The 27497-nt window shown below is 41.8% G+C and overlaps 5 protein-coding genes across 5 annotated transcripts; 4 read left to right on the top strand and 1 right to left on the bottom strand.

Annotated features, from left to right (window-relative positions):
• Window positions 1–275: 275 nt before the first annotated feature.
• Window positions 276–13467, top strand: LOC118425346. Its single transcript, XM_035834154.1, has 24 exons — window positions 276–1461; window positions 1618–2430; window positions 2860–2960; window positions 3241–3366; window positions 3637–3745; window positions 3861–4039; window positions 4274–4477; window positions 4919–5020; window positions 5392–5668; window positions 6151–6348; window positions 6570–6786; window positions 7040–7214; window positions 7369–7530; window positions 7937–8118; window positions 8371–8500; window positions 8811–8927; window positions 9400–9565; window positions 10249–10489; window positions 10961–11105; window positions 11467–11616; window positions 11813–11940; window positions 12260–12408; window positions 12536–12679; window positions 13268–13467. Exons 1-24 carry the CDS (start codon window positions 1398–1400, stop codon window positions 13465–13467), a joined length of 4479 nt encoding a protein of 1492 aa, XP_035690047.1. The 5' UTR covers window positions 276–1397.
• Window positions 13468–13694: 227 nt separating this feature from the next.
• On the top strand, window positions 13695–16847 carry LOC118425347 (tenascin-like). The gene is made up of 8 exons (XM_035834155.1): window positions 13695–13833; window positions 14319–14519; window positions 14726–14883; window positions 15205–15319; window positions 15627–15812; window positions 15963–16052; window positions 16602–16754; window positions 16813–16847. The coding sequence occupies exons 2-8, from the start codon at window positions 14357–14359 to the stop codon at window positions 16845–16847; spliced, it is 900 nt and encodes a 299-aa protein (XP_035690048.1). The 5' UTR covers window positions 13695–13833; window positions 14319–14356.
• Window positions 16848–17775: 928 nt separating this feature from the next.
• On the top strand, window positions 17776–20097 carry LOC118425348 (cadherin EGF LAG seven-pass G-type receptor 2-like). The gene is made up of 4 exons (XM_035834156.1): window positions 17776–17782; window positions 18118–19449; window positions 19774–19904; window positions 20026–20097. Exons 1-4 carry the CDS (start codon window positions 17776–17778, stop codon window positions 20095–20097), a joined length of 1542 nt encoding a protein of 513 aa, XP_035690049.1.
• A 526-nt stretch (window positions 20098–20623) lies between these two features.
• LOC118426435 lies at window positions 20624–22358 on the top strand. Its single transcript, XM_035835813.1, has 4 exons — window positions 20624–20751; window positions 21354–21380; window positions 21772–21869; window positions 22055–22358. Exons 1-4 carry the CDS (start codon window positions 20643–20645, stop codon window positions 22193–22195), a joined length of 375 nt encoding a protein of 124 aa, XP_035691706.1. The 5' UTR covers window positions 20624–20642; the 3' UTR covers window positions 22196–22358.
• A 508-nt stretch (window positions 22359–22866) lies between these two features.
• On the bottom strand, window positions 22867–26841 carry LOC118425349 (caspase-2-like). Its single transcript, XM_035834158.1, has 8 exons — window positions 26649–26841; window positions 25978–26224; window positions 25284–25387; window positions 24913–25101; window positions 24087–24306; window positions 23547–23705; window positions 23218–23327; window positions 22867–22995 (listed from the first exon to the last, which is right to left on the bottom strand). The coding sequence occupies exons 1-8, from the start codon at window positions 26784–26786 to the stop codon at window positions 22867–22869; spliced, it is 1296 nt and encodes a 431-aa protein (XP_035690051.1). The 5' UTR covers window positions 26787–26841.
• Between the last annotated feature and the right edge of the window lie 656 nt (window positions 26842–27497).

Consider the following 27497-nt stretch of genomic DNA (forward strand, 5'->3'; position numbering starts at 1 on the left):
GAACTGCGGATGAACAACAGATTCGAAACAAAATTGTTGATTACGATGCCTGGAACGACCGTGCACCAGTAGAGTATTTTCCCTACCTGACCGGGCCTGATATAACCTCCCTACCAGCTCAGCCCCCTATTCGAAATATCACCATGACGACAGATAACATTGGAGGGCGACTGTATGAAGCGATGCACCTCACAAAAGTTGGGAGTCCGTACACGATTAAGAAAGATCTTACTGTGATGGAGAATGCGTCCGTTACAGTGGAACCGGGTGTGTAGATTACATTCCATCCATGTGTTGGAATCTTTAACCTTGGTTCCTTTGTAGCTGTAGGAACTGAGACTGAACAGATAGAGTTTCACTCTGACCCGTCAGCTGCACATCAATACCAGGTTCGGTTGGCCGATGGTCGCTACCCATGGGAAGGTCGTGTTGAGATACTTCATAATAATCAATGGGGTGCTATTTGTTATTACAATTATTATTGGGGCTCAACAGAAGCTAACGTCGTGTGCAGAGAGCTTGGATTCGGGGCAGCAACAACGGTAAGGACAACTGCGTTTGGTGGGGGACCGGGACCTGCATGGTTTCAGTCTCGTTACACAAGATGTACTGGAGATGAACTGAGTATTTTCAACTGTTTTAGTCGTTCTCCAAGCCCAAATAGCTGTAGTATAAATCGCCATATAGGAATACGCTGCAACCCCGAGACGCCAGTATCACCTCGCCTGAGGTGCACGTCTAACAAATGGGGAGGAATTAGATCCAAAAGCAGTCAGGAATTCAAAGTTGATAATGCCATCTTCTCACACACCGGACGACTTCATGTCGGGTTGGGCAGTGCCTTGCATCTGGATGATTCGGAAACAAGCGGAAGTATTTCTAATATACAGGTGCAAGAGTGCGAGGGAACTGGCATCTATGTTGTTGCAAAATATACGTCTGGTGCATCAAATGTGACTGTTCGTGACTGTCATGGGGAAGCCGGTATAACTCTTGAAAGGGCCAACAGAATCGTTACCGTCACAAAGAGTCTCATTTACAACAATACATTTTATGAAGGAGCAATTGCAATTATTGCAACACCAATCACGTCATCAACAGAAGTGACCACTGTACCGGCCGATACTCGCTGTGGCACACCCATTACCTTCAGCAATTCCAGCGGAACTTTTGCGAGTCCAAACTTCGGTAGCTCTTCATATCCATCGTACAGCTACTGTGAGTGGGTCATCCGAGCTCCTGTAGGACACGTTGTTTTACTGGATTTTAGTGTACTAGATCTAAGCTACAACACTGAGGTTAAGGTTTATGACGGACAGGATTCGACGGCCTCATCAATTGCAACATACCGCTACTCCTCATCCCCTGGTGATCTTATCGGATCAACAGGAAACAGCATGTTCGTAGTTTTCAGGAGCCGTGGATATTCTGGTCGAGGCTTCCTGGCAAAGTACGAAATAGGTAAGTCATTTCACTGATTTTAGGACTATTGTTGTACTACCATTTGTGTCCATACTTGTTTAAAATCTTGTGCTAGATCTAACAGATGCGTTATCAAAATAATCGTTCGGAAATAAGTTATATTTGAACTTTTTTCATATCTGTTTCTCCGTTCAGACCTTCCTCCTGTGTACAGAATCGTTGACAACATCGTGAAAGACAACTCTGGAACGGCTGTAAAAGTCACTGCACAATCGTCATATTCTATAATCGACGTTCTTCGCAACATCTTTGAAAACAACCAAGAACGGGAAACAAACAATGACGAAGCAGTTATCATCGTGAACCACGAGCGATCTAATACAGTAGTGAGAGGAAATGTGATGCAAAACAATCAAATGACCAGCATACGCGTTAATGTGCAACAGCGGCAGGAAGGCAACGTCACAGTCACGGACAACCTGTTTCGATGGAACAGCAGAAGCACGACACTGACGGTGCGCGGGCAATATTATGCATCAGGCCAAACACCTGTAAGGATCAGCAACAACGTCTTCTCAGGGAATGATGCCACTGAAACTGGCAGAGTCTTGTACTTTTATGAAGCCCCTGGCACAGTTGAAAATAACACCTTTGTCAACAACTCTGCTCGTCATGTGATAGATTGGGAAGGTCTTTATTATTCTGAAGAACAAGTGCTATCCAACAATTTCATTTATGACAATATACCGTTGACGCCAGGGATGAAATACACCATTGCAGTTTCGGGGAGAAATACTCAGATACACGGGAATGTTTTCACCAATCCTGCAAACGACGCAGAACTAGCAACATCGACCCGCACGTCTTCCTACCCCGTCAACGCTACCGGCAACTTTTGGGGTTTCGATTCGGATAATCTTGTCTCAGAACGAATTCGAGATAAGGACGATAACGACGACTGGGCAGAGGTCCTATACGACCCGTGGCTCGCAGCTCTACCAGCAGATGGTGAGTTGTCACGCCATTCATTTATCAACATGTTCTCTTAACTAAGTCATCATACGAGTAGCATGCAGTAAGTAGTCTATACATAGAGTAATATTCCTTGCTGCGATGTAAGTTCTCTACGTCACTCTGTAAGTACTAGTAAGTACTCTATGCCACTCAGATCTGCTGCTACTGTAGTCGATCAAGATGTTTGGTTTCAAGCTTTTCCCTCAGTCCCTGATTGCGAAACATAGAGTATGTTGTCTGAAACGTCGGGCCGTTTACAAAATTTAATCCAGTTGCTTGTATAACTGTTACTTTGCTTACTGTATTATGTTTTAACTGTATTACGTAGGCTTGGTTTTCATGAAAATACTTAACTCGTGCAATACTGTGCTGGAAATTGTGGAACCCTGAATGACTCTTGTATCACTGACTTCATACTTTCAGGTCCCTGCCCACTCGGATGGAAGTACAGCAAGCAGCTCAGCGCCTGTTACATGTACCATAGTGGAGCTCAAGACTGGCTGGGTGCAGTTCATTCCTGCAAGGTCATAATCATCATTATTATGGTCACATTTTGCAATTACTGTTCATAGATAATAAGACGGTGTACAATGAATTTTCCTGATGGTGTACACTGTTAATCATTGTATCAAACATCAAGCTGTCTGAGTGTGTAAATCTTAATATATATATATACATATTGTTACATCCTGTTGAGTGCTTTGTCCTGAATGCCGGATCTTATCCTCAGTTTGTCCTCAGTGCAGCATTTCAGAACAGCTTATACTAGCTTACAAAAGTTAGTTTTCGTTGTCTTTTTTTCAGATCCAGCACGCCATAGTTGCAAGGTCATTCTCGGGTCAGGAGCGAGAGTTGATTGACAGCATCATCAGAGCCAGAGAAGTTCATTTTGTATCCAATGTGCCCATCTGGAAGGACAGACCTGACGATGTAAGTAATAATGACTTCGTGATGTTCATTTCTTAAACTGCTTTTCCTCTTTTGACATGAAACATGAAATGGCATTGTAAAACCATACACACAATGCCATATAAGATGATACGTTTTATTCTATACCTCTATGTTGTACTTTGTGTAATAGTTGTTGCCATACATTGAACCTTGTACAATTGTCGTACAAGAAAGTTCTCTCTATATTTCGTAAATAGATAATTGATAGTTTAGATTACTCTCAAATTTTCTTTGCTTTTTGTGCCAAAGATCGCAAACTCCACACATGACTGCAAAGTACATCTGCCGTCAAACGGGACACTCACAACGCTTGCTGACTGCGGCTCCTTCTATCCCTTCATCTGCAAGAGGCCAGTAGGTAAGTGTAAGGAAGCTCTCTGTTTGAAACTTTGGACTGGTGTGGTCCCATTGGATTGTCACAGTCCCCAAAACTACAGTACGAATTGAAAGCCCTTGTAATTATCTTTATGCAGTTGACGACTGTCCCAATGCCTGTTCCCATCGCGGTCGCTGCGAGGGAAGGACGTGTATCTGTGACAGAGGCTGGGAAGGAGAGGACTGTTCCAAGGCAAACTGTCGAGACAGGAACGACTGTGGGGAGTTTGGTACTTGTGTAGGACCGAACATATGCAGATGTAGAAATGGATGGCAGGTAATTCATACTCGTATGAATGATTATACTGTCTAATACTTACAGAATAAAAGTTTCATAGTTGATCTGCAAGCATTGTTTGAAATGAAAATTCGTATAATCATCTACAAGTTGGTACATTGATACTATTCTGCAAGCAGAGGTTGAGGGCGCCGGTAAATTTCCCGACTGCTACTATATTTCCGCGACTATACCTCTGCTTGGAGAATACAACATTTCCTATATGACATACAGGGGCGTGCCTGCACAGTCAGCTACTGCAACCGTTTCACGTCTTGCAAGTCTTGTGCCATGGCAGTGGGGTGTGGATGGTGTGACCAGAGACAGAGCTGTGAATCCGGGTTGTACAGAGGTCCTGACGTAATGCCTTGCCAAACATGGTTCTACCACAGTTGCTTTACCGTGGGAGAAAAAGGACGTTGCTCTCCTGACATTGAAGTAAGTTGTCCTATTTCCTTTTTTGTTTCTTTTCATGTCCTTTTAAGTTTTGTTGAATACCCTTATTACACTTACCAAGGTACATTTACATAGACAGGTTCTTGTGCAGTCAACTGACACTCTTGGTACTAAAGATAATTTAAACATAGCGTTGTCACTGAAGATGGTTTGGATAAAGAATGTATAGGTTTTCATGAGTTCGGGGGAGGGAGGGGTCGGTGTTTAGATCCTAGCCAAAGGGTTTCATTCAGTTGCTGGCCTGTATCCCGGTAATGGTTTAATGTGAATATGTTCTGTAACCTTTGTACGATCCTCCGTCCTGACAAAAGGTGGAGTGCTTTTCGCATTGAATTAATGTTAATTTTATACATTGCCATGATGTCTCTTTTATTGAGGTATCCTGTGACATTCCCTTTTATTGTTATTTTTGGGCCATGGTAGGTTGTCGACTGCGAACATCGGCAGTGCAACAACTCTCTCTCAACGACAACAGTTGAGTCTTGTTTAAGGTGCCAGGACGTTGAAGGATGCTTCAAAGAAACGGTATCTGTTTTTCTAAAGTCTTATCTATTAAAATTTTAATGATGAAACCTTTGTTTGCTTTCCTTATACTACCTTTAGGCTTTGCTTCTCCATAGCCAAAGTCCCCCATTCCCCTATACAGCGATCGTACTGCGGCTTTGGTGCTCCCTACATTAGATTTGTGTAATCATTTCATTATTAGAATATCACGCAAAATATAAAAGTATGACTGAAATAAAACATATCATTTTAATTCTGATTTTTTTTTACACCAATTAAAATCGTTGAGCACTCTATCGCCGCACAAGATCGCCCTATAGTGGAATCTACTGTAAATTAGTAAGAAAATGACTATTCTTAAGATAATATTGACATCTTTTGTCTTGAATTAGGATAACTGTAAAGTATGGAACGAAGACCAGTGCCCCAAGGGTTTCATCCACCCACTGTACAACGACACCACGAGGATCGAGAAGATCCTGATCGGCCATAACGTAGAATACGTCCCGCGGGAAGGGAACACCTTGTACCGGTGTCCTGTCCGCTTCTCCAGCTGGGGAGCCACCATGTTTGTGAATGAAGGGATCCTGGACATCCGGATTGGACAGGTGCTGTCCAGTCCTCAGGCAAGCGGTGTACTGCACAAGGTGGAACAAGTGAGGAAGACAGGTAAGAACAACTCCTATGAAAGATGGCCGCTACAACTGAATGTTGTGCAAAATTCTATCAATTGAAGATTGTAAAATTTGTCTAGCCGCAGTTTTCAATACATTACTTGATCATGGAACGTATTGAAAATAACTGAAAACTTATTTGCAGTGAATTTCTCTTGAGGACATAATATATGGCATTCCATGATATGCAAAATGAAGAGACAGAGAAAAGAGTACACGACTTATCAACCTAGGATGTGTTAAAAAATCGTATTTTTACTACGGCTATCATGGAAATGATCTCGTACAATAGGAGTACCCATACCATAGATGAATTTAAACAACGCTTAAAGTTAGGTTTAAAAGTTTGTTAAATTCATTGATATAACCAGCTGCTGCTAGCATGCTGTACCTACAAAGCTGGCGTGTTACACCTTAGGACGATTATACTGGCTCTATAGATACAAACCTGACACTTGTCTTTTGTCTTTACAACAGAGGATTACACGGTGATAGTAGCACACCCCGCCACTCTGGAGGACATGCTGGATTACAGTGACTTCAGCCAGGAGGTTCAGCTGGAGATGGCTGTGGACATGAAGAGGAACGAGGGAGTTCCCGAACTGTCTGTGGTGGAAAGAGTACTGAATGGAAACGGGACACTTGATGGGAGCGCTGTTCGTGTCATAGCTGAAGGTGTGTAGTGGCTGAATGTGTTTGTAGATGCTCTATGAATGATCTCTCAGTATAGATACAAATGCATGTAGGTGATGTAGGGATCTTTTGAGATATAGTCGATACATTTACATTTGAATCATTATAATTGTATAGTTTTATAACCAAGATGACTGATATCAGAAGGAAAATCTTTGTCTCTGTTTTAAACATGCCATGATTGTTTTAAACAAACTTCACAGATGTCCCGGTCTACAAGTGTATCGGATCCCGGGCTATGAATGAAGGAGAGGGCAACTACCATTTACTGATGACACACATCCCTGATCACCTATCAGTTGGCGACATCATTGTCAGTAACCACAGCAATGGGATACTGGAGCAGGTTATCCAGCAGACAACGACGACGCTTGGTGTTTTCATCCAAACTCAGCTGCAGGATTGTTTTGAAGCTTTCAAGTAAGCCTACGTCACTCACTTCCACTAAGTAATGCTGCTTATAATATCTGCTCTACATCTTTCATCTTCTCTAATGACGGACAGAGAGAGTGAAAAGCAGACATTTATACTTAATTTGGGATGCTAGATCAAAAGAGAGTCGCCATGGCTATGATGAACTATTAATTAAGCGAGTAGCCGCTAGTATCTTTATAGTATATTCATATTCAATAAGATGAAAAATGTAAGTTAATAATGAATTATATCATCTTAGTTTCCGGCAAGAACTGCAGACAACGGACGGTGCAACCCTTCCTGAGTCCCTACCGTGTTCGGGCGGACCGGACGGGGCACACGGGCTGCTCATCGTAGACTCAAATGGAAAAGAGTTGGACCTGGAGACTGGTGACGTGGTGATAGGGAGAAAAAGTAGCAGATTGCTGGCAAAAGTAAGTATGATAAGTAAGTTGAATTAATATAATCATTAACTCATATGTCATGCAGGACAGCTTTTGATTATTTGAATCCTTAAACCACCTAATACTTTTGCCACAACTAAAAACAACCATGATTTTGTTTCTATGATTGTCTCTACATCTTTAGGTTGTGAATATCACCACTGCCTCTGAGTACACGCTAGTAGAAGTGGAGCCTATCCTGAGCAGATCCATAATGACATTGCCGTCAAGAAGAAGGCGACGGGAGGATGTTGCCGTCTCTCCAGACAGGGAGCCTTTAAACATGGTCATCGAAGACCAATTCCGGGTAGGACTTGTGGCTTTTGTAGTAATCGTCGTTGAGTTTCTCACTGTCAACTGATCGTCGATACTTGCTCGTCGGAATTTGCGATAATCTAATCTATTAATAAGCTTAATATTCAATTTGAATTTCCACTATATATCAGAAGCGAATACTATTTGTACCATTACGGTAAAATCCCATGAGATGCCGGCCATGCTGATAAATAACGTATGTTGTTGATGAATCTCGTATGTTCTTGTTGTCCACTGCTCATAGATTTTGTGTAAAGCTCAATAGACAACAAACGCCTTTTAGTTAAACGACCAAGTTAGCATTGGATTTGATATAAACGGAAAATGATGCAGCTGTTTTGCAGACACGGACGAAAATTCTTGTATATATTTTGCAATAATGTAATCTGTTTTTACAGGAGGTCACCGACAGATTTGATATCACACTGTCTACAAGTGGGGCACTCTCAGCTGGAATCAAGCTCGCGCTTGTAGTTTCGACGTCGGAGTTTTCGACACCCACGCTCAAAAAGGCAGAGGCTTCCTTCATTGGTGGACGACTAGAAGTAGGACTCCATGGCACTCTGGATGTTTCGGAGCGGTATGTACATGTATTGCTTACAAGGCATTTATTTATATCTTAGGCTTAACCTATACAAATATAGATGTCATATGTGTAGGTTATCTTACACAAATCAGACATGGTAAACATCTCTTGGCTGGGACTAACATTAATATCTGAAATACATGATTTTTTGTTATCTAATTTACAATTTAGTGTTGTGTTTTTTCTCTTCTAGACCATTATTTTACATTCAGTGATTAAAAATGTGCAATTCACTGTATGCCATAGTACTTGGACGAGAGGAGGTTTTCAGACGACATTGTCACCCAGATACGCATCTCTGTGTGTGAGCAGCACAGTGTGCATACCAGCTAAAATATGGGCGGGCATCGAGACATCTTATGAAATATACGCTCAGGTAGGTTAGTCTGGAGTTCACATATGTAAGCTTTGGTCCACTTCCAGTGGTCTCTGCCCCGCATGTACTTTGGATAGAACTAACGTTAACATGGCTGGACTCCAGACCATCGATTGCTATGCATATGGTCAAAAGACTAACATCGGATAACATCAATGGACTACCATTCATTTGAGTGCAAAGAAAACTGCCTTCATATGTTTAATATTTCAAATGCACATGATGACAGATAGTGGGAATGTATGTTTTTAAGCATGTCGGTTTTCAGAAAATAGCTACGGTTGCTGTAACTCTCCCTTTATCCACCCAGGGTCCAGGCAGTATTGAAATGTCTTCCAACGTGGTCAAGCCAGATATTGACGGTGGTGGAAGCTGGCAACCACAGGAAGGGAGTCAATCGTTCTCGTTTGAGCAGAATGAGGAATCCGTAAGTGAGGTTTGCGTATACCGATCTTTGCTACGGAATAATTTCACATCATCTGTATCTGTATAGCCGGCACACCAGTTTCTCAGGTACACCTACGCCTTTGCACATATAACATATAACGTTGCTTGCAAGCTTTCTTTAAAGCTGCGTTATTCGAAAGCGCCCCTACTGTACTTGGTGGCAACGACGAGCTCCACCCCACGATAATTGTAAGGAGAAACCGTGTTTTTGCTCCACCTGGGTTGATAACTCTGAAGACATGATTGATTCAAGTTCTTTTATGAGCTGGTATTAGATCATAGTCAACTATATTAAAAGCTTCAACCTAAAAATCCTCATTCTATACATTCAGTATACAGGTAACTGCTCTTGATACTGGCCTCTACATTGATCTTTAAACTACTGAGTACTATCAGGTTGTTGACGTAGTTGCATTTCAACTGAAGGCCAATGTAATGCATTTCAACTACAGAACGATGCAGATGTCCTAATATCGTCCTACTCTGGAACGGCAAGCGAAAGTGACCAACTCATCATACTAGAGCTAAAAGTGAAACCGACGTTTTCCATCGAGTTTCCCACATCCGGAGAAAGTGAAGAGGATGCCAATTTGATACCGTCACTGGACGAGATATCGGGTATGCCGGTTTCTGAATATGTACTATTTATTGAGACGGTGGGCGCTATAAACTTCCTGGCACGTTTGACCAATTTCTAACGTCAAGTATTTGCAAGATCACATGTCAATAGGATCGCGCGTCTGTAACTCTCGTGAGTTTACGTTCCGAAGTGATTGGTCATTAGTATTCCTCCTATAGAAGTTCACAGTGGTCGTTGAAAAATTGATTCGTGTATACCTTTGTGTTAAATTGGAAGAAAGTTAAAAGCATTTTGCTCTGATTGGTACCAACCTAGCTTCCATGATAACATTGTACTTTTTGTGTAGACAGCTTAGAGTGCTCTTAGGATATTTATTTTTCACTTCAACAAACTCCAACAAACAATATCTTTTAAGGAAAAACTAAACTTTACTTAACCAACACCAAGTTTGATTGGGACTTACCCCAAATTTTCATGAGACGGACAGCAGATGGGTCCATTCCATGAACAAAACTGACGGAGTCGGCTGAAAATTTGGGGTAAGTCCCAATCAAACTCGGTGTTGGTTAAGTAAAGTTTAGTTTTTCCACAATGTCATTTACCAACACAGATGAAATTTCATGCTAAAACAGCATCTTTTGTATCAATAAATACCAATGGAATCAGCCCTCATTCAAAAGATTAATGTGTTTTTTTTAAATCGCTTTATATCTTTTTCTAGGTCAGATTGGTCAAGGCGATGCTTTTGGGTACAGTATCACTACATCCCTTCAATCACAAGCTCTCCTGCGTGTATCAGCCCAGTCGTGTTCTGCCGAGTGCCCATATTCAGACAGACCACAGTACGTTGGTGTCACGTCATCGTTGGACTATCTGAAGGGAGCGTTCAACGTGGTAGTTGGAAACAACGAGTACTACGAGGAACAACAATGGAGACGTGAGGAGTGGATGGAGTCCGACAGGTTGGAAATCATATCTTACGGATAGATTCTTTGACACTGTGTATAATGGGTACATATTGAAGCAGCAAATAAATTTTGAATGCAATTGTCGATATGTGGCATTTAGATGGGTACCTAATGGCTATATCACATACATAGAATTATGTTAGCCCTTATTGTTCTGTTAACTAAGTTGTTAAGCTTTATCCTATACCTCTATTTTGTACTTTATGTAATAGCTTTGCCATACATTGTATCATGTACAATTGTCCTGCAATAACCTTCTTCTTCTACATAAAGTGGAATGAGAGCTTTGAAATATTCTTTGTAAAGCCAACAGCCCGGAGGCTGTCGCAGTTACTACTGTGTGCAAAAATATTTTGTTCCAGTGTAAAGAGAGGAAACCAAGACTAAAACATCTATATCAGTGACCCAGGTGTCATCAAACGTCATTTTGTGTATTCTACTAACCGAAATTCTACCATGTTTCAGGAATTGCAAGGCGCAGCCGTCAAGTATTGATACCTGTGAGGAAATGTGTCTATGTTCTGGTGTAGCAACAGGGAGGCGACACCCTACTGACGACAGTTTCTGCATGTGCCCTTGTGACTGTGGAAGTGGGAACATTAGCTTCACGGTATGAATAACCTTCCTTTATGCAATGATAAATACATGTAGATGATGTGTCCATTTTCAAGTATAACCGATTCATCGTTTCTAGATCTTACACTAAAGGGAAACGATATCATTCATTGTGGTCCCGAGTTAGCGTAGCGTTCAGGGTGTCTGGACCAAAGAGATCCTGGGCTCGAATCCCCTGACAAGGCACATGGCTTTTCAACTCACTCAGGCTTTAAAATGGGAAGGTATTATGCGAAAACGGAGAGGGTTTGGATCCGCCTTAAAACACTGTGCCCTAAACACAGTGGATAACAACCCACTGCCTCTTCGGCAATTTTTTTATCTTACGTGCAGCTTTTGTCGTTTCTTCAAAACAGCACCCAGACATTTCAGACGGAGACGGATGCAACTGCGACCTATGCCCCAATGGTGACTTCAAAACAGTCAACAGTCAGGGACATCTACACTGCCCATGTCTCTGTCCTGATAACAGCACATCAGAACTGACCAGCAATGGGAAATGTGACGTACGTATTGTTGTGTATCACATGCTATAATCCTAAAGTTATCTACAGTAGTATGAGTTACTGTAGAGAGTAGATCCTACTTTTATTTGAGGTCATAGACGTACGGATTAAAACAGGACTTGCCGTCATTCAGTGATGCCATGACGTTAAGGGTAAGACATCGTTAACTGAAAATTACTTTTTTACTGGTTTGCAGTGTTCCTGCCCCTGCCCTGACGGTAGCAGTGATGTGTTGATGAGTGACGGTAGCTGTCCGTGTAGGTGCACATGTAACAACTGCCACGAGTCGGTTCTTGGTCCTCAAGGCTGCATCTGTTCAGATAGGTGAGGTACCATCTAATCTAGCTTGATGTCAATAGTACTGTAATAAAACCCAAGAATTTCTGATACATGTATCCCCTGAAAGCAGGAGCTTTACAATTGATGCAAAATACCTTTAATACGAAAAATAATTTATCATTATGATAGGGTACTCTTCGCCATATATCTCTGAGTGCAAGTAAGAACGTTGTCTTATAATGATCAAGAGATTCCAACACCTACCTACAGATACGTAATTTCCTCATTTGTACCGGATGAAGTGCATTGGTATATCAAGGATTCCCAGTGACATTTTCAAAATGCATGTATAAACCGCACACAGCTGTCCTGACTGTGAGAATGACGAGGAACCTGAGTGGCAAGACTGCGTCTGTAGGTGTCCACAGAAGACAGAGTGCGGGATCCCACCTACATGTGTGGTGGGGAGGATGGGGTCAGACTGCAGACAGCCAGACTGCAGGCCATGCCAAGGTACAATCACCAGAACGTATTTTTACCGTATGATTCCAATTGCAACCTTTAGCAGGCTTTGGTTTTCTATCATGTATTAGAGTGTGATGCCTATAGCTAACTGCTGCACTGCACTGCAACCTTTCAGGCTGCTCCGGGAATGGACTATGCACCACATCTACAGACAGCTGTCAGTCATCCTGTGTCTGCTGGCCCCAGTGGTTCGGAGACTGTTGTGAGCTACGTCGTCCTCGTCCTATTGGAGGGGACCCTCATCTCCAGACGTTGGACGGTAACGATTTACATCATTTGTCGTTCCATGGTCTCAAAACGACATGTGAATCAACGCAGATTTTCAAGTTGTGCGTAGAAGGTAAAAGTAAAGGTGACTTCTTGAGACTGTAAGGCAGTGGGTTGTTAAATACAATGTCTAAGACACTGTAGTGGAAGGCAAATCCCATTACTCACGTTCTGGCCTCCTCTTACCTCCTCAATCGAAGTCATGTACCTCTTTTACACTGAGTGGTGAAAGGAAATTACTACAGATTGCCTTAAGCAAGGACACCACTTTGGACTCGACCCCATGTTCTGGATCTATCACCCCAACAGTACGCAAACAAGACGCGTTGTTCACACAAGAATGGTTTTCTGATGATCACGTAGTACATATCAATCAATGCCTGAATTGCCGCCACGTACACAATAAGTAAATTCTCTAAGGGAAATAGTATATATAAAGTATGTAACTTTGTAGCTATCCCTATTACTGCTTTCGTCCTCCCAGAACCTTAACCCCCCGTTTTACATAATTCACCATCCGTTAGAGGTCATATCTTCAAAAATTCTTTCTGATAATGCCAATAATCATTTGATGCATCAGGGATCTCCTACGACTACCATGGCATTGGTGAATTCTGGGACTGTAAGAGCGTGCCCAATGACTTCGGCGTACAGACCCGGATGTATGCGTACGAGAGGGCTTCTCTGATAGGTGGAGTTGCAGTAAAGGCAGGGCATAGTGTTGTCACTTTGATGACATTACCGAATACAACGGAAAAGGACGTTCCTTCTATGAGGTAACCTTTTGCATGTACTGGCAGGTTGCTATTGATCGTATTCTGTTGACATTTACCGTTAACGTTGTTTAAAATTTTTACTAGCGATTTATAAGACAACAAATGTTCCCAAATGCCTTTGATTGTGGCTGTCCTCAAACACGTGACCCAAGAGCTTTCAGCTCTGGGCAAAATACCCTACCCATATGCCACGCCGACGCTATCTATCTATCATTTGGTCACTTTAGGATTGATGGTGAACTGTGTCAACTTTCTGTCGGAGAGAAGTATCTTCTCAACAACGGAACAATACATCTGCTTGCTCAGCAACCCTCTACAAACGCTACGGAGTCAGGGGCTGTTATCATCGTCTCTATCACCTTTGCATCAGGTGAGGTTGTGTCCCTTCAATTAGAACACGTCTATGTGCTTAGTCGAGCTAATGAAATGTGTAGAAACCTATCCAGTACCTATTATATGATTCTATGCAGTCATTCTTTTCAGTCTACGTTTTTCATAGTGAGACTGTGTTTTAGCGGTGTTTTTGTCAACATTTCTGCTATTGACATTAGGATATATTTGTATATTCTAGACACATGAACATAATTAACATAGAATTGGATCAAAAGTCCTAGAATATAACCCCACACAATAGGCAGACGCAGGAAGTGTAAGGTAAGAGTTGGTATAACTTAACTTATTTACGGGAATATACTGTTATTGGTCTGTCAATTAACTTGTGTTTTCAGAGTTGTTTATTTTTCATAAGCAATTTTCCCTATGTGCTATTTGATAATGGCAGTGGTTTGCAATGGTATCGATTTTGAATACTACTACTACTACTACAACCATCGTTTTTCTTCTCAAATATAACAGGAGCAACTGTGTCATTTGACGTCCGGTACTCACCAAAGATGGGCCGGCAGTTTGTAAACATTCTGTTCAGCCCCACTGCCACGTTCAAGGGCACAACGGAGGGGCTGTGCGGGCTCATGGATGACGATGATGCCAATGACTTCACTGGTCCGGGCGGCACTGTGTACAACGTCAACGACTCTTCGGTATTTGCTGAAACCTGTAAGTCGTGATATATAAAATAATATGTCATAGAATGAAGAGTATGGCTCCGAATCACCTTTTTTTATTCAATTGTCAAAATATCTTATTCAGCGCAAAGGGATACTGTTTTTCCAACAATTTTGAACAGTTTTATAAACGTGAGTAAGCAATAGTATACTATTACATGTACTCATCAGACTTAAGAGTCACTTGTTGATTTATAGGGCGTATAAATCAAACTCACTACGGCTCTGGTCTGATGGGGTCCTGGTCATGGAACTCTTCTAACTTCCATCCTGATGATGTCATGGATCCTGCCTACTCTGACCCGGCACACCGCCCTTCTGTGGGCATAGATGGGCTGACACAGGAGCAAAAGGAAGTAAGTTGGCTGATCTGACGACTGCTCCTGATCTTTTTTCTAATATCTTTAAGTACTAGTAGACCTAATCTCCAAGCAGATCCTACGGTGCCATAATATAGTATCAAAGGCAAGCTGGCCAAGGAGTATAGCCAGCCAAGGGAGTCAAACGTTGGGTTTGATACTATATTACGCCACCGTGGATCTGCTTGGAGATTATAGTAGACCCACAATTTGAGTATTGCAACACCTTGCCCTGGTATAAACGTTATAAACAATAGACTATCGATGTCGGTGGATAACACACAATACATAATATCTTGTTCGTTTCTTGTCTTTCAGAAAGCTGAAGAGATGTGCATCGCTCTCGGGTTGACCGGCATTCTGCTGAATGAATGCATCTTTGACGTGTCGATCACCAATGACACAACCTTCACTGAGCAGGAGGCTTTTAAAGGTATAAATTTAGCTTTCTTGCTATTCAGTACTGGTTTTGCAAGCAATGATGATGGTTTCTTCACTTTTCCTAGCCTGGTATCCAGCCGTAATATAGCTCCCGAGTCTTTTTGGGCCTCTTCGCAATTAGTAATAGGGAGCTATATCACGGCTGGATACCAGGCTACACTTTTCCAGCAGTTAGACAGCTAACTGAAAATTTCTCTTTAACATTTTAATAGGTTGTTTTCTTGTAAAAACAATTACAATGCAATCCCTAGCGTATTTCCACACACAATTATCACAAACTAATACGTGTACCATCGCAGGTTGCCCAAACCAGTGTTCAGGTAGGGGTCGCTGTGTAAACGGAACCTGTGACTGCATAACGGGCTGGTCTGGTGAAGACTGTAACCATGGAAACTGCACAGACTGCTCCGAGGATCACGGCAGGTGTGAGCTGGGGTTCTGTAGGTGTGAGCCCGGATGGGAGGGAGCAGCCTGTGATCAACAAGGTAATGTGTAAATGCTTTATGAATGGCGCTTAGAATACATTGAACTAAAAGGACATTCAATACACATAGTAATTCATGTTTATTACTTTGTATAACTAATGCGAATGTACCATAGTGCTGACGTGGTCTTTTCTGTTTCATCCATTGTAGCTACATGCGACGCCCTACGAAACTGTACCAGCAAGGACCACGGGATCTGCATAGGCACAAATGTCTGCTGGTGTAAACCAGGCTACATCGGTAAGTCAACATGATGACAGCTTATGATTTTTATGAATGAAGACTACTTTTATGTGAAGAATGGAAACTAACCCAAATTTTCATGGAATGAACCCATTATTTGCAATTTCCGGGACTTGACATTACAGCCACACGACGTCGGCATTGGGTCTCAAGGGCCATATAGCCTTTATCACACCCCGTCTCTATTCAATTTGCGCAGAGGTTATCTCCTTTCTTTACTTCTTTTGCAAAGAGATCCTGCTCTGAATATAGTATTGTGACTTTGTGAGGCAAAAAGGAATGTCCTAGAGGCTCTATGTGAGAATTTTGAGAAACTTATGAATTGTGATTAAGTGTTGGCCACGAAAAGTTTCATCTCCACTGATAATGTCATTTACACATACATACTGATGGACTTGGTACATTTATGACATCTTCATCAGATTCTATGTATTCAAATTTTCTTATGTGAACTTATAGCTATTCGAGTATATAATTAGTATTCGAGGCTACTGTTAAAGACAACATGGTTCACTACTTCTTATCGTCAACATCTGTATTACCTAGGTGAAGACTGCAGCAAGGTACCCACGTGCGGAAACGTTGCTAACTGCACAGACCACGGAGTTTGTGTAGACTACGACACCTGTCTGTGTGATAAGCAGTGGACAGGTGACAAGTGTGACCAGTTCTCGTGTGCAGCATTGGATCACTGCTCTGGTAAGTTGGACTCATCACATATTTCTTTCCTAGTTTTACATGAAACCCATTTCTGTAGCCCTGTGCCACAACGCGTTGCAGCAGGGGGGCTAGTCTATCCACTGATAGTGGTCTGTGTGTTCAATTGCAACTACACTCTTATCCAAATGATGAGTGCTAGTATAGACAGAGAAAGCGATAATTGGAAACGCTTAAATTATTTCCTAATGGAAAAACATAATTTTACACATAGGACACGGCCGCTGTGTGGACATAGACGTCTGCTACTGTGAGCAGGGCTGGACGGGTAGCTCCTGTGTCACACCCGACTGTCCTGCTGTCAACCAGTGCTCCCGCCAAGGAGACTGCATCGGTCCGAACACCTGCCGGTGTTACAGTGGGTATCAAGGTCTGGACTGCAGTCAGGTTCAAAGCTGTCCTGAGTTGCAAGAATGCAACGAAAATGGTGCTTGCGTCATCAGTTCTGGTGGGCAAAAGGAATGCCGGTATGTCTTCCTTAAGCAATAAAGTACACTCATAAATGTCGCTGTTAGAGAAACTACAACATGCTTGCTGATGTACGTTTAAATATCATTATATATTGTATAACACATATCCACTATCATTAGTTTCTGCCGCTAAACATGTCTCCTGTTATGCTTGTCTATGTTGGTTAAAGTGATTTTGAATCAGAGTTTAGACTCAAAAACATTTCGACATACTCCAGTCTTTGTCAAGGAAAAGGCATCCAGAAAGAAATCTACTTTTAATCCAAAATTTTGTTAGGTCCAATTTTTCCAGAAGTTAAGGACCAGCTCCGATTGAGATTATTTTTATGTTACAGCTGCTTTTCAGGGTTCAGCGGTGCAAGCTGTGATCACCCAGACTGCACTGAACAGAATAACTGCACTAACCACGGCAGCTGCATAGAGCCCAACCTGTGTCAGTGTGACAGTGGGTACACCGGAAATGACTGCGCCAGCTTCTCTTGTGAAGCATTGCTCTACTGCTCAGGTGAGTGCTGATGGGTTACCGTGCATCAATGTATGGTAGTCCTATCTGTAACATGTTTTTCAACTGACTTACGTCACTCTGGAACATCATCTCTTCACGCCACTCGCACTGCCACCACGGCTGCCTCCTTCCAAACGCTACTCTGGGACTGTATAGGAGACCTTTCAGAGCGCGCATTAAACGTGAAATCTTGCTGATGGCAATGATAAGAGGGCTGTAGATAATGTTATAGACCATATAATTATATGTTATTAGCATTCCATATCAATGTATTAGTGAGTGGTTTGTACAAATTCCAGCTTTTTCAGCAAGGCTAGCCCTATGTACATGTGTTTTAATTATCTCAAATGTTGTTTAAATGCTTGTTTAGGCAACGGACGATGCGCTGGATTCGACACATGTAGCTGTGATCCTGGCTGGTCAGGTGGCTCTTGTAACATTGCGAACTGCAGCAGCAAGAGCGATTGCTCCAGCCAAGGCAACTGTGTCGCCCCCAACACATGCGAATGCTTCCCTGGGTTCCAAGGGGACGACTGCAGTGAAGAGAACTTGCCAAATGAGAACCCACCCATATTTCAGCAGGACATATACGCTATCACAATACCCGAAAATCAGCCGGTCGGTACGGCAATAGTAACAGTGCTTGCAAATGATACTGACAGTGGACGTAACGGTGAGGTCAGGTACAGGCTTGTCCAAACAGGTTTGGATGATGAAAGCTTTACGGTACATCCTACTTTAGGAGTTATAACTTCAGCCGTTGAGTTTGACTTTGAATCGTTGGAGCGCGATTCTTTTAGTCTCATTGTCGAAGCATTAGACCATGGGGTACCGACACTTACGGGAACAGCCACATTAATCATAAATGTAACGGACCAGAATGACAACAAACCGGTCATCAACATTCCTCCTAACACTGAGTATAACCTTCAAACCACCACCCCTGTCGGCTTTCACGTGACTACTGTCCAAGCCTCTGATGCTGACAGGTCCTATGATAACTCCAGAATCACCTACGGAATCGCAAGTGTCAGCCCCCTTGTTTCAATAGATGCCACAAACGGCAGTATAACCGTTAGGAGCGCCTTGGTAAGTGGTACCCACATTGTGAGGATCAGTGCATCAGACCATGGTTCACCACCAAAAACAGACGAAAGAAGTATCCGTATGATTGTGACAAATGTAAGCACCAACACAGCTCCGCAGTGTCCAGAAGATCAAAGTCTTGAGATTTCTTCTCGCAATCTTACAGCAGGGTTAACAGTTGCAACCATAGAAGCAGATGATCACGACAACGGTGCAAACGGTGACGTTTCCTACAGCTTTAAGTCCAAAACAGGAGAATGGGCAAGCCTATTCAGCATTGACCCGTCAACTGGTCGCATCTACGTTGATACTGATTCAGTCCCGCAGTTTAGCGACCCTTTCTCAGCTGTCTCAATGACAGTTGAAGTCAGAGACAACGCCGTGGATTCCATGTCCTGTGAAACAAATGTCGTAGTGATAATAACGTCTCCTGGGTTCAGCGGAACCGTGCCAGATAACGTATTCCCGACAACAACGCCGCTAGCCACGACATCTGATCCACAAACGACACCTTTCGATAGGTCTACCGCAGGTTATACCACGCAGCCAGACATCACGACAGAGGAATTGGAAAACTCTACCGCCCTTCCTACAACAGAAAGAGCAACTACAGAGGGTAAGAGCGAATTCCTTCAATAACTTCTGAATCAATAGTGTAGAAGATATGATCCACAAGATAACAAAACAGTTACACGTAGTCGTAGTTATGTGTTACTCAATATATTTTGTATTTCTCTCCCAAGGCCTTTGTAATAGCCACGGCTAGTTGGACGACCTTGGCTGCTTGTAATGCGAAACAAATAGATACATGTAAATACATAAAATAGTTGCAAGACTAGAACTTTTCCTTTACTAGGTTCATATGCATTGACCATATCACATGTTGTTAATATCAGCTGTTGATATTGTATTAATTTCCGTACACATCCTCTCCACCTAGATCTGCCTGTGGTAGTGGAAGCACGTTCGTTCAGTGGCATGGTGAAAATAGTGAATCGGGATTGGAAGGAGGAACTGAGAGATAGAACATCTGATGAGTTCAAGGCTTTGGCTGCGGAAGTCGAGCAAGGGGTTAGTAGAGAATTTAGAAAAATGACATCTATCCATTGTCATTGTCTTCCCCTGTTTTCTAATTGTTTTTTATTTAATAAAAAAGCTCATTCAATCCCAGAGTGTATGTTTTGTTCTATAGCTGGATGATGTGTTCGGCCATAGCGACCTCGGGGATACATACGACTCTGTTGACGTTACCAGATTTTCGTAAGTTAGTTCATATCTTTATTTATTTCTGTCATTTATACCCAGAGTAGTCCACTCAGTGGTATACACTACTTGTGCAAACAGAAAATTACAAACAATAAATGAAATTAATAAATAACAATAGTAATAAAACTGATGTAAACAATGATAATAACAAATGAATGCTACTAATGATAACAATATTGATACAAATCATGAATGAATGATAATGATCATAATGATAATAAAACTAAATCAAAACAACAACAATGATAATAAAATTTTACCTTCTATCCCTGTATGATTTCTTTCTGTATGTATTAGACACGCGCATTGTATTTGAAAATAATCAAAAACAACAACAATTGGTAAACGCTTTCTTACCCACTTGGCATAGCAGCAGCATCGTTTAATTCACAGTAGTTTGAAAACCCAAAAGTGCTGTCGTAAACCTCCGTCTTTATTTATCTATCTATTTATCCGTCTTTATGCAACGGCATTCAACGTCTGTTCTAAGATTCTGCTTCGTACGTTTGTCGATTCAGTCCCGGAAGCATCAATGTGGAGTTCATGGTGCGTTTCAAAGCACCCGTTTCCAACGATACCGTCCTGGCTGTGTTGTCTGGGAAGACAAACATTGGTGATCTGGAGATAGATGACACAGTCACCAGCATCACAGGTATGTCCACTCTTCTCACTGAGCCTTTATGTATAGTTAAAAGTTAAAGATGCCCGACATCTGTAACAGATGCTTAGGGTTGGCGCCCATCTCCATTTCTGTAGCCCTTGGGCCACATATTTGTGCAAGGCATTACAACAGGGGGCTGGTCCGTTGGTAGTGATGTGTGTTTAACTCCCCTACCCTTCCTCATTGATACTGAGTGCTAAGCAGAGAAAGCAGCAAGTACCATTTTTAAAGTCTTTGGAATGACTCGGCCGGGATCGAACCCACGACCTACTGAATGCAAGGCGAATACTCTATCCACTCGTTTAATGCCCTTTTGTTGTATATTTGATAAATCAATGCGGTATATATGTACTAACTGTTGTCTCTTTCTAGTATGCTATATAGCGAAGGGTGTTTAATTGGCTTTACTGATATTGATTTTGAATATACAATTGCGGATGGTAACTAATTTCTTATGAATATATTTAAGTGATATTGAAATCAATATTGATGGACGATATTAAAATGTCTTTAACAGTACAGGGTCTTATAAACATGAATGTTATATTTCTCCTCTTATTCAACGTCTTTATGTGTCCTTGTGTTATTTCCAGGGGTAACTGAAGATAAACACAATGCAGGTAAGCATATTGTTTTCGTTGTTGATCGCCCATGGACTTTTTATGTTGAAAGTTTCAAATGAGCAGGAAAATGAGATATTATACAACAAGGTTCTAAAGTAACTGTTTCAGCCAATCACAAGACTTTTGTAGAGATGAGTGCATTGCTATAAAAGACTAACCATTTATAGTATACTCTTTATAATTGCTGTGGAGGTGGAAGGAGGACCTACTTGTTCAATGTAACATTTATAAACATGGTACTGCCAGCGGAGACTGGTTAAGTTTGGTTACATTGGTTTTCCTACATTGATAATGACTAATCACCATACTACACAGGCCCACAAGGCAATGAATAAAAGGCAGTCGCAACAAGATTTTAGCTCTAAAAATAAACATTTCTTTTTTTCAGCATGGTACAACGACCCGATTTACATCTCAGTCATCTGTGTCGGAGCTGCAGTCTTCGTCACAGTTATTGTAGTACTTGTGATTTGCTGTGCTACAAAGGTAAGGAAACAGTCGGGAAATCAAGACGTGAATGATAACTAGTACACATGCACAATAAAATGCTAACATTAGTTCTGTCACGAGAAAACCTAACAAGAACAGAACAGGCAAAGTCCTAAATTTGTATGTATAGGTAATATGACTTTATTGTTAACCAAACTATCCCACTATTTTTCAATTGACAGAGCCGTCGCAAGCCCACGCCAAGGCGCAAGCAATGGCCTTCAGAAAGAGTACAACAGAGCATGCTGATTCCACGAGCGAAGCTCTCGCGAGAACCTGCGAGACAGATGTACCAGAACCCTGTGTACAGCGTCAACGAATGATTAGAAACATGTACATGTAATAAATGTCCCACCAACGTTCCAAGAAAAGTGGAAACGTAAAATTCTTTAATTTCCAACTATGATCAGTTTTTAAAAAAGATGATCAATTGAGGAAGGCATGTTAGATGCAACTACATTTGTTGCTGTGAATTGCTTTTGCGATGCTGTTTTGGCACGTAGTTTGACTGGTGTTCACTGTAAAATGTATGCTTTATCAATAGAGTTGCAGAAATGTTATAGATTAATGTGCTTTGAATTTTGATTTTGGTTCACTACTTTTATTTTAATAGATTTTTTTCACGTCTTTGACTTGTTTACAAGTAACTTCACCAGTGACATTCAGAGAATGTATTCATATTTCAAACTGTTTGTCATGTCTTTTGGTCAAATGGATTCAACTTTCATTTTTCCGCCAAATGACTTACAGACCTTTATTGATGTTTTTGTTGGCTATTCTAGACTATTTTGCGACCTCCTGTATCATGGCATTGAAGCTAAATATCTTGAAACTTTTTATGAGGTGCCTTAAACATGTACCCATAGGAACTCATTTATACTTTTGGCATGAATTAATGAATATCATTACAAATGAATTTTTAACTGGCATAGAAAATACTTGATAGTAAACGTCATGCCAATAAAACCATGGTTTGTCTCCTACGGACTCTTCGTTACTTTGTAATGCCAGGGAAGAAGTACAACTCTTTTCCCAGACGGTGGATGCACTCTGATGATTGTTTCCCACCACGATATGCAGGATCCGATGTGCTTGCTGTATTCTCAGACACAAGACGATTCACCTAAAGACAGAAGTTGAGAATAAGTCAAGAACTCCCATTTGCAGCAGCATTCATTACTTCCTAGAATCAACATCTATTGGAAAATGACACTGTGTTTAGTGCTCCATGAAAACTAAGAACCTGAATATATATATTGATGAACCGAGCTGGTGAAAACATTGACGGGTGGAATGCTTTTTTCACTCTATTTTTGTTAAATACAACAAGATGGTTGACAAATACCGTTGTCATCATGGACAGAACAGTTTGGTCCTTAGCTCGATTCATGAAGACCTTGGTGAGGGCTTGGATGAACCAGCTGCCACAGGCGGGGTTGCGGAAGGACACGTTCCCTGAGTAAGAGAAAGTTTTGTTATCTATCATTGGTAAAACCAATCATTAAACCTAGTACTTATCGGCAATTTTCTCGGTGTGTATAATCACTATGGCGACAGGAGCCATTGTCACTTCATGTTACAACCGTTACGCCCGTGATATGGCTTTTGTCAGCATACATGTACATGTCACCATATGCACTTTGAGTCAGGACAATAACCTTATATGAACTTTACCGAGTTGCGTGGGGTAACATATCAGCATGTCTGTGTTGCTTGGTTGATCAGGCGCGCCGTCAGGTTCGTCTTGACCAATGGCATTCTCCAGAAAGTTACTCGGCAACAAAGACCCAGAATCCGGCACGGCTGGAACTGCCGTGCCCTTGTCAACTGTTTCTGAAGAGCAGGAAAGAGACATTAGCACATTCACGACTTCTATCAGTCTGTACCTTCTGTGGGCGGGGTGGGCAGGCCCATTTGAGACTAGCACTAACTGTCGTTCAACGTCTGAACGTATAAAACAACCCAACCTATGGACTTGGAAAGAATTTGGGGTGTTCTTTTTGGCTAAAAATTATGTTAAAAGATGTTAGAAATGTTAAAAGTGTTAACGAATTCAAGATTGCCAATCAGCTGACAGATTCAATATACATTTTCATTATTACGTCGTTTTAGTTACTCTTGATGCAGTACAATGTGTACCAATCAGACTTACTATCCTGAAGAAACGGTTCACTGACTAAATGTTTCAATTAGAGACTTCAGATTTCCACTTACCTCCACGGCAGGCCTGGAAGAAGAAGAGCTTGGGTTTCCCCCGCAGTGGAGTGCAGTTCGTGTTGTTGAACATGTTGATGATGTTGGGGATGTTGACCAGCTGCCCGTCCCTGCCGTAGATGTGTTCCGGCACGCCATGTGACATCATCACCACCACGCAGCAGTTGGCAGTCTTGTGTGCTTCATCATTCGCGAAAGACTGAATACCATCTTTAATTTCCTGTCGATAAAAAATGTCGTTTTCTACATTATTCCTACATACTTTCCTCGGAAATCAAACTTTAAAGAATTTTTTTTCATCACTAAATGATTTTAGTGGATGCTAACTGCTCTGTAATCTAACGCAATACAGTCAAACCTGTATTAGCGGCCACCTTTGCATAACGGCCACCTGCCCATAGTGGCCACTTTTTGTCGGTCCCTTGGATTCGTAATGATTAAGAAATAGGCTTAGCGGCCACCTGTCCAACACGGCCACACGATTTCCGGTCCCGCAGGTACAAAAACACTGCCGATTACGGCCACGCGGACCGCTGATCTATGTTTCGGCACGCGTTCGGCCATATACAGCGGCCGTATCGTCACCCTACGCCGGATTTAAAACCTCTTTGATTTGTTTTCAAAACGAAACTTCGTAATCTGGCGCTACCCATACCTGCTGACAAACGAGGTCATATAAGGTCCAAAAAAAGCAGTCCAGAAAGAGTGCCTAAATGCGTAATTATAACACAGCAATTGTGCACGGTACGCTTGTAGACAATCAATAATGGGAAGGACTGCTATTCTTAACGATACGTGCTTGAGATGTGGTTTTCTTTAAACTCACCTTTGCTGTTTTGTCACAAAGTTCCCTCACTACAAACCCGAGCTTCTTGAAAAGTGTTGTGATGTTCTTTAGGTCGACTTTCCCCCCATTCCTAGGCTTGTCCTTTAGCTCGGTACTGGCATCAAACACGGTGTTGCTCACGACACAGGCCAGACCACGGGGCTGTTTCACCATGGTGTAACAAATTTCCTGAAACAAATATACAGTTGCATGCACTGCATTCATTGCACCTACCTCACATTCTACTATTGGGGCAAAATGAGGAACATTTCTACTGCTAAATCACATAAGTGGTGAACTGATATTTCATTTCAATTTCATACCACGGCAAAGTCAATCTTTATTTCATAGTATATCTCACATGGCTTTACCTGTGAGTTCATGTTGTGAAAGAACTTCTCCGTACACGGCTCTACGTTCACCTGAATAGGGCCGTCTGTGTCATCCAAGCTGACGGTCGCAGGAGTTGATGGTCCTGAAAGAAAAATGCCAGGCAAAAGACCAAAGTAGCATGTCGATATTTGTATACAATACTGTCAAGAGACTAGTACTATTTTTGTCATCACCAGCATGCGTATAACCTTGCGTATTTAGCTACAACAGTATAGATGCTTTAAAAAAGAAATTGTGACAGACATTGTTGGTAACGTGTTAAAGGTAAAGGCCCCTGGCCCTGACTTGTAACAGTTCTTGTCTGGACCATTACCTTTATTTGTATAGGAATGTCCAGACGTGTCTTTATGTCTCTATGGCCTTCACCTTTGACATATTGTCCACACTTCTTGTGTTATTCTGAAGGGTAAGCATGCTTACACTTCCTTCACAGAGCTAAAATCCTCTCATAACCAACTCCTTTATAGATACTTGAATACAGCAGAAGCCGTTTAACTGCACATCCAATTTGCCAGCATATTCCGTGGAATTATCCGGGTGGTGTAATAGATTATGCGAAGTTATACAACTGGACTGCACCAGTTTGGGGATTTAGTGCAATAAACAGAAGGTAATCCGTTGTGCAATCAACTTCTACTGTAAAAGTGTTTAGCGCCATAATAGAGGTCTTACCGCTAGGTTCCCCACTAGCACCGCTAATAGCGATCTGGCTTATTCCCTCTTCTATCTGTCTTGTTTCTTGAACATTTGAGGACGCTCCTTCTGGAGTGGTTGCTCTTCCCAGGAGTTGGTCCACGATGTACTTCTGCTTGACATTCTCGTGCTCCAGAGCGTCGCAGAAGGCTTGGAACGCCTGCGGTCCCCTGCGTGGCAGCAACTCTAGTAGTGCTTTACGCTTCTCTCTGAGGGTAGCTTTGCTCTACAAAGAGATGACCTCAGTTTACTTAGCAAATACAAATCAACATACTAGTAGCATTATCAACAAAATATTGCAACGTCTAATTCTAGACCCTCTATAGCTAGGTTCGATATACGTGTTTAGCCTTACGGACTAGTATAGTGCTATGCCAATGACGCCACACGATACCTGTGCGACGGCATTTGGGGGACAATTGTAGGTACGTGAGTTGAACAAACGCTATGTGTTTGGTGGCAAAAGGGGACCACAAAATGTGCCGACGGTCTGTCCATAATGGCCTCGCTGAAAAACCCGTACGAAAGAGGTTAAATAAGGGTTTAACCTCCTTGTCCGTACCAACAAAAAGAAAGAAAAAAACGTCTACGACGAATGTGAACTCGCTTGAAAAAGTTTGTGCTAACAAGCACTATTAAAGTGGGCTCACCTTCAACACTGCAACGTCTTCATCTTGTAAAATATCCCTGGCATCTTCATAGAGGACCTCTATCACCCTCTCAATTTCTAAGTTATTCAAAAGGTACAAATGGTTCGTCTTGAGCAGCTTTCTGTCTTTGTTGTTCATTTTAAGAGATAACGCTTGTGAGCACAAAGTGAGGACAACTGTTTAAGTTTGTAGGTTTCGAAACTACACCTGCGTTTCCGGGTTGTATCCATGTCAAAGGTTAATGTTTCCAATCAGAAGTCGGTATTAATTGGCGAAATTGGGGTGAAATCAATATTCAAGGATGCTTTGTAAGACCAGAGTAATGGTACATATGAGTGAATATGCAGCGGGAATGTGTTTGACCACACCCACCAAAAATTTAAAAAAATTGCAAACAAAAAACATTAAGTGGTACTGGCCAGGTACACCTTGAACTCGCAAGGTATGCTGGGAGATCCCGTTAGCAACTTCTATCAAGGCATAAGTACATGGGGTGGTACTACGGGCATAAGTACAGCCGAATAAATCAAATCAAACCTACATCCTAACGATACTCGCACTCACGTGACCAAAACGCATTGTACGCCATGCTTAAACGTACACATTACCAGGTATCATTTCAATTCATCTATACCACTGGATAATGTAAATAGGTATCAGACGTTTCCAAAGTCATCCTACTTCTTTCTAGTTTGCTCAGTTATCCTTCTTGAACGATTTTTTCACTGATGAAAGAAGTCGGATGACTTCTAATACTTCCTTTGTATCATCCACTGGTATAGATTGAATTCAATTATTATTCTTCAATTCTTGGATGATTTATCTTCACAAGTTTGTTATACCAAGTAG

The sequence above is a fragment of the Branchiostoma floridae genome, chromosome 11, assembly GCF_000003815.2.
Source record: "Branchiostoma floridae strain S238N-H82 chromosome 11, Bfl_VNyyK, whole genome shotgun sequence".
Taxonomy (NCBI): Eukaryota; Metazoa; Chordata; class Leptocardii; order Amphioxiformes; family Branchiostomatidae; genus Branchiostoma; species Branchiostoma floridae.